This window comes from Montipora capricornis, chromosome 12, assembly GCF_036669925.1.
Source record: "Montipora capricornis isolate CH-2021 chromosome 12, ASM3666992v2, whole genome shotgun sequence".
NCBI lineage: Eukaryota > Metazoa > Cnidaria > Anthozoa > Scleractinia > Acroporidae > Montipora > Montipora capricornis.
This window is the reverse complement of record NC_090894.1, coordinates 15,921,840-15,929,339: the sequence shown is the minus strand read 5'-3', so window position 1 is coordinate 15,929,339 and position 7,500 is coordinate 15,921,840. Positions and strand designations below refer to the sequence as shown.

The following is a 7,500-nucleotide window of genomic DNA, read 5'->3' as shown; positions in this document are numbered from 1 at the left end:
TTTTATACCCAAATGCAGTCGCGGTTGAAATGGACGGAGACGGTAAGTTAGGTTTACTCAGTTAATCGGTCGCTTGTGTTTTTTTCGTAGCTGTAACTGATAAAATTATTTTACAAAGCTTATAGAGATTTAGATAAGTGTGTAAGCTGGTACGATTCAGTAGAAGGTTAAGTAGTTCAAAAGGTTTTATCTTTAAAACCAAAAACATATTCCTCGAAATCCTCACTCCGAAAGGTTTTGCCGTTGTGACGTTTTGGGAAATTTACATACAAGACACTCCAGATACGCAAAGCACAGGCAAACCATCTTCTGTTGGTGTTGTTGTTATCGATCTGTTGAAGGATACATTACGGCGGTTGCGATTTGCTCGGCAATAAAGTTTGAAAGCAAATAATTCAATGAACGATCTAACGAATTGTCAACTGAGTCCTGCGTTACACTGTAAAATGGAAAGAGCCGAATCGGCCCCAAAAGCCAAATTGGCCCCAATTTTTTGAGGGCCAATTTGGCCCATGTTGGGCCGTGTTGGATAAGAAGAGCCAAATCAGTTCGAGATTCGGCCCATCTTATTTCTGAAATGGCCACACGGAATACCCTTTTTGGCCCTTCATCTCAATTCTGCCCCTGTAAGGTCCAAATAAGGAGATGCCGATTTGGCCCCAAGGGGGGCTAAAAAATTCTATTATTAATTTTTATATACATATATATAATTTTTTACTAATTCATAACCGACGAAGGAAGAAACAGAAACACGTTGGGTCTAAAACAAAGTTTTTATCTGTAAGAAGATGATACTCTTCTGTGGAAATTATACATTATATTATGTGCCATTTATGCATGCAACTTCCAATCAATACAAGTAACAAGGTATATAAATTGATGGAAAACTATTTATCTTTTCAAATGTATATAATGTTGGGATAGTATAGCTTTCTTGAAGACAAATGTATTATTTATGATCATGATTAAATCTTCCTGTGTTATTGTAAACAATATCCCTATACTCAGGGAGGGTGCTAGGGTTCGGAATACTCCATTTCCGAGCAAGGTTTGCAGTAAACTTTGTCCCATATTGTCTTATTGTAAAAAATGAAGAAGAACTATGTCTTCCCTGTGATAAGCAATCTGTTGTCTCTGTGTAGTGTTTCTTTTTGCTCCTTCTTTGTTTGTGTTGATCAACTTCAAGTTATCATTATAAGGGTGTAGCTGAGGGGGGGGGGGGGGGGGGTCCTGGGGTGCCCGCGACCCCCTCTTTGTAAGCCTTTTTTTACGCAAACAACCTACAATATTCAGGTTGCGAAAACGCGAGTACCCTTTGTTTGACACAGTGTGACCCCTTTGAAAAATCCTGGCTATGCCCACGCATTATCATTCCAGTAGAGAATGTTTCAGTGGTAAAAAATATGTTAGGGCACCATATCAAACATCTGAACCTACTGACCAATCCAAAAGTGATCTACATGTACACACAACAAATTTATAAATATACAAATACAGTGTAGCTCTGTAAGGACTTTGAATCTATATCTGCTCATTGTACACAACAACGTCAACTTTTGGGCAAATATATTTTGAGCCACTGCCACCAATAATGGTGCAAACATGCAATGGTCTGAAGGTTATCAGCTCTGCTTGGCTTAAAACTGTGATGGCTGCTCCATTCTGTACTCTCGCCCGATACGCATGCTTGTGACTTTCGTAGTTTAAAGTTTGGATTTCCTTCAAAACAAAAAAGACGAGTGCTAGTTTTTGCAGGGACTGTCACAATTTTTTCAATGCATGCGAACCATGGTAAGAGCCCATCGCCTCCTGTGTGTACAGCTACACCTTTCTTGTATTTGGTACCGTGAATGATGCACCAGTCTGCCCTACAAAGAACAAAATAGTATCAAGTACAATGTACATGTACAATCACAACATTATAAGGTATCAAAGAGCAATAGCAATAAGTTCTCAGTACCATGTCACAAACAAAAATTGGCACTCTTGTAAATTTATTGCACTTATCTGGGAAGTATTAACAGTAAAAACGTTGGGAATCCAAAGTGGCAGTAGTGTTTTCTATATTGGCCCTTTACAGGGTCTAATTTGGCCTCAAAGCAAGGGTCAATTCAGCCCCAAATTTTGGTACCAAAACGGCCCCATCTTAATTGGGCTGAATTGGCCCCAAAAACAGTACCGTTCTGGACTCACCCGTTTTGACCCCATTTTTGGGGCCGAATTGGCTCTTTTCATTTTACAGTTTACGGTTTTTGGTTGTTTCGAGCTGTTTTAGGCGTCATTTTGCGAGATCTTTTCTCGACCGCCAGTTAGAGTGTCAAGAAAATTGACAAGGCAGGCAACACCGAGCCGCCGGCTGGTGACCTCGTCTTATTTAAGCTGGAACGGACGCCAAACCAGTGAAATTCTCACCTTAAAAACACCAGCATCCGATCGATTAGGGATGTCTCCATACCTTCGCCGAATTTGAGCTTCATCTTTCAACAATTCACCGAGAAAGGCGATCCTGAAATCCATAATAAAGCATTCGCGATATGATCGGTGCAAGAAACCAGATCAAAGGAATTCGAAGCATTTGAGACTATTCGAATCCACCAATCAGTGCAGCGCGACCGTTGGCTTGCTCGCGTTACACCTCAGGCTCCCCAAGCTGAAAATACGTGGTGTATGCGACAGCTTGTGTATATAGAGAATTGTACCGGAAAATCACCGAACGTAAAAAAATTGTGTAAATAACTATCTCATTTGAAATAAAGTTCTCCTACCTCAAACGTGTGACGAACTTGTCTCTTGTGCCGAGTTTAGAGCCATTCTGACGCCGTTTAATGAAGTTATCCGGAAACCGTTACTAAAAGAATAGGAAGGCCGACCACTCCATCCATCGCTGGCCAGACCTCACTCCACAAATCGTTTTTTCCTCAACAGGAAAAGTCCCGAATTGCAATAAAAACAACAGTTCATAAAGCCCAATAAATTTCACTCCAAATACGTGTGTTTCGGCGGCCGAAAGACTCGTGAAGAACGAAAACTTTGCCTTAAAATTCACCTCTTCGGCTTGTGACCGGGCAGTCAACAACGGCCGCTCGCAAGCTGGTTTCACCCTCAACTCTGATTGGTCCATTTGAATTTGACCGCGCGCTGGCAACACGACTCTCCAATCAGAGTTGAGGGTGAAACCAGCTTGCAAGCGGCCGTTGTTGACTGCCCGGTCACAAGCCTCTGAGAAAAGCCGAAGAGGTGAATTTTAAGGCAAAGTTTTCGTTCTTCACGAGTCTTTCGGCCGCCGAAACACACGTATTTGGAGTGAAATTTATTGGGCTTTATGGAACTGTTGTTTTTATTGCGATTCGGGACTTTTCCTGTTGACGAGAAAACGATTTGTGGAGTGAGGTCTGGCCAGCGATGGATGGAGTGGTCGGTCTTCCTATTCTTTTAGTAACGGTTTCCGGATCTAACTTCACTAAACGGCGTCAGAATGGCTCTAAACTCGGTACAAGAGACAAGTTCGTCACACATTTGAGGTAGGAGAACTTCATTTCAAATGAGATAGTTATTTACACAATTTTTTTACGATCGGTGATTTTCCCATACAATTCTCTATATACACAAGCTGTCGCATACACCGCGTATTTTCAGCTTGGGGAGCCTGTGGTTGCACTGATTGTTGTGATGGCCGATTAAGGACGGTGCCTACTATTGTTATTGCGCATACGTTCTGCGCATCTCAAGATATTCGGATTTCCTATCGGTGATGCTTACTAATACAGGGATATTTTTGCGCGGTTTAAAACTATCCGGAGAAAGTAGATCTTAGTAAGTATCCTTGGTATCCAAAAAGAAAATTGGGGGTAACCATGCATTTTTGAGAGATAATTAAGCTTCCATTTGAGAAAGAACGCCATACATTGCTTTGTATTTTAAAGCTTTTTACAAATATTATTCATGAATTATCTTTGAGAAAATGCGTGGTTACCTTCCATTTTCTTTTTGGATTTCATTAACACTTGTTAAGATCTACCTTTCCTACATAATCACACACCGGGGCAAAAATATCTTTAATAAGTAGGCACCGTCCTTAATTAAGTGGGACCTATACATGGTACAATTCCTGGATTTAGTCGCATGTGGCTGTGCGGACGAAAATAACCAAGGTATGCGGTGCAATATGTAGGTATATAATCAATTCAGTTCTTTCAATGGCACTCATTCGAAATACCAGTGGTACTTTTAAGAGATAATCCATTTTAGGGTAGGCAAACTGGGTAGTTCATCGGGGAAGTCCATGGACTTGGGGTCAGTACTCATTGGAAATGGTATTTTTAGGGGAGTCCATCTTGGTAGTCCATGGACTGGGGGTCAGTGTTTTGTCCAGGCAAGCGCTTGTGTACAAGCAATTGTTAAATATGGGCCAGGCGGTGCTTCGGACACACCTCCTTTCGAAAGACTCAGCAGCCCCCGGCTCTTGCAACTGAAATTATCTATTCAATCGAGCTCCTTGTTTCTTCTGAGTATCCAGTAGCATTCTCTAAAAAAATCGTAGAAGGTTCGTTGTTCTTTACACAGGTGTTTTTGCAGCGGCACATGATCTCAAGACAGAGTGGGTTGTGATTAAAGGCATCTCGCGGTATGCAGATTGCAGTAGTGCATCTGATGACTGGCTGGCATTTGCCAATGCCATGGCTGCATCTGTTGTCAATAATATTTTAAGTGAGCCCTGCGTGTTTGAAGAATGGTCTCATTACCAAGGCAGCGGCAATCAAACATGTAAAGGTACGGTCTCAAAATGTTGGATTATGGAAGTACCACTTGAAAGATTTGGCTGTTCATCACGTCCAAAATGCACTAGACATTCTGTAATTTATTTCCCAAGTAAAGTGTTCCTCTCTTCCCTTTCCATTTGCAAGAACCACCTTTCAGGATCTGTCCTGACTTTATCTTTGGCCACTATTCAATTTCACATACCAACATGATCTCTTCTCTAAATTAACGATTATCGCTAATTCATAATTTGCTTTGAATTTACTATCATTGTTAATTTTCACACCTGTTCCTCTCCTTCTTAAAGGTTCCTCTTTAATGGGTGGTCCTGTGATCAGCTTCTTTAGCAAGAGGGGAAATCCTGGATTGAAGATTGCATACATTTTTTTTAGAGGCTATTAAAAAAGTTATTTTTGGTACTTACATGGGAAAAAAAGACAAAAGGGAAAAAATCAAGGTCGTAAAAAGGTTCATGCAATATATTTGATAAGACAAGTACAGACAATTTGGAAAAACTGAGTATTCTACTTTCAGAGTTTGATCTTTTTAATTTATAGAACCAGCTGTTGTCCAAAGTCTGCCACGATTAACAAATTCAAATATGGGTGGATTTCTAGGACTTCTTGTGCAAACATTCGCTGGAAAATGTGAAACTGGCCAGGTAAAGTTGCTGAAAATTTTAAATCCATTTCCAAGAATGCCATTTTCAGTAGTTTAGCAGGAAAATTGTTACTTGAAGCGTCATTTCAATGGTCTGGCTGTAATTCATGAGTCTCCTATAGCTAAGTGGTGGAGCATCCGAACTTGTAATCGGGGAGCACTCGGATTTGCTCGAGAATATCCGAGTCACCTTCGAGAAAATAAAGTTTTTCGTAAATGCATCTAGTGCACCCGAAGTACGTATAGGTTCGACTCCAGTTTGAAGATTGTTCCTAGTCACTATGAATAAATAAATAAATAAATAAATAAATAAATCTGCTGAGTCAAATTTTTTATTACATATAAGTTATACTTTGGATCACTCACTCACTCACTCACTCACTCACTCAGCCGGCTGCGAGGCAGTCGGCCAAGAAACGAATAAAGAAACAAATTTCTGAAAAAAAAAAAACACAAAATCTTCTGCATCTCGAGCCACATTTGCTCTTGCAACAGTGTTCAAATGGGGAAACAATTCAAGAAACATTTTACAACAGTGGTTCCGGAACAACTTTACGTCCCTCGTTTACGGGGGCTAACTAATGCTGGGATTAATTTACCATTTAGGTGAAGTATAAAGGGCGAGATATCCACTTCAGTGCCCGGGCTAGAGTGCACTCCCTGGATGAGCTTTGCGTTTATGACGCCACAGCCAGAGATATACTTACTGGTATTGAGGAAGAGGCACGTCACTATGATACTAGCCGAGAAGCTATTGACCATGCGCTGCAAAGACTCAAAGAGAGACTGCGCAATGAAGGGCATGTTCGGGATTAATGATTGACACGGTTGTGTGCTGTCAGGTTTTGTTCAGGCAGGGATGTCTGCGTGTGTAATTGTTTAGATGATAGATGAGTTTATTTTCTCTTTTTATAGTAAATATACTAAATTACAAGGGCTGGTCAAGTAAGATATACACCAAAACTACTGGACTCTGTGCTACAAATTGTTTAAAGCACTCAGTTCTCGGGATTAAACCACTGCAACTAGCATTGCCAGAGCGGAGCGAATACCTATCAAGTGATGGTGTGTTCACTGGTCAGGTACTAAATTATCTCAGTAAAATTGCATTGGCACGGACGTAAGAAACAAGTTTTTGCATGCAACATCTAGCCCACGGCGCGGTGTCGTCAATCCAGGGTGAAAGAGGGCTTCGTTATAATTTAAGGTGACGGTATACAATGTCCAACACCCTGAAACATTATAAGCTCTAATTCTCCCGCATCGATCAAGAATAAGTTAAGAGATTTCGAATTCTTAAGCAAAAACTTTTAATCAGCTTGTAATGTAAAACTGGCTTTCGACATTAATTCGGCCCTTGCTTTAAGTTATCTTGTAAAGAAACCTTTATACGTGTCCGTGTAGTTTCGCTCGCCATTTTCAATTTATCTCAGGTAAACTTGTGAATTGCAGTGTATTTAATTTTTAAAGAACTTAGAGTTCTAATTAAAATAACATGAAGTATAAACGGTTTGACTTTGTTGCAAACACGCCATCTGATATAAGCCTCTTCACAGGTGGAGCTGTATTTAAGTAGTTCGTGCCTTTTTTTAAGCCGGCTGGTTTTTAATATTGACACATGCGTAAGCCCAATCAACATACACAATAGGCCATTTTACAGTTGTTTGCTCAGCGACCAAGCCTATGAATGGCTGCGAGGCTGCCGGTGACCTTGCATTGATACAGACCTCACTGCTTTTATCATGTAAATTGTGTTGTTGTAACGCTAATTAGTCCATATTAACATTACAAAAGCATGAAGGTTTGTATCAAAACAGGGTCACCGGCAGCCTCGCTTCCATTGCTAGGCCTGGTAACTTAGCCACAACTGTAAAATGGTCTATTGCTGTAATTTTAAGCCGCCTCTCATTTCGCTGTGATGAGATGAAACGAAACGGACAAAGAGAGTGTCCGGCTTTTGTTCCAGTATAAGGTACCACTTAGGGTGCGTTCGATTGACCGTATTCCGGAATAGGAATACATGGAATATAAGTTTAAAATCCTTCGTTTTTACGGAGATTCACATTAAAATTGTCAAACATC

The 7,500-nt window shown here is 40.6% G+C and overlaps 1 protein-coding gene and 1 long non-coding RNA gene across 2 annotated transcripts in view; one reads left to right on the top strand and one right to left on the bottom strand.

The window, feature by feature from the left end:
* Nucleotides 1-6,925, top strand: part of LOC138026274 (uncharacterized) — an 8,047-nt gene extending 1,122 nt beyond the window's left edge. Inside the window, exons 2-5 of the mRNA XM_068873546.1 lie at nt 1-42; nt 4,564-4,770; nt 5,316-5,419; nt 6,025-6,925. The exon at nt 1-42 is cut by the window's left edge and continues 860 nt beyond it. Of these exons, the coding sequence (XP_068729647.1) occupies nt 1-42; nt 4,564-4,770; nt 5,316-5,419; nt 6,025-6,234 (563 nt within the window). The 3' untranslated portion in view covers nt 6,235-6,925. The remainder of the gene's footprint in view (nt 43-4,563; nt 4,771-5,315; nt 5,420-6,024) is intronic.
* LOC138026290 (uncharacterized) lies at nt 755-2,696 on the bottom strand. Its single transcript, XR_011127240.1, has 2 exons — nt 2,413-2,696; nt 755-1,868 (listed from the first exon to the last, which is right to left on the bottom strand). It is a non-coding gene; the product is annotated as an uncharacterized lncRNA (long non-coding RNA).
* Nucleotides 6,926-7,500: the final 575 nt, after the last annotated feature.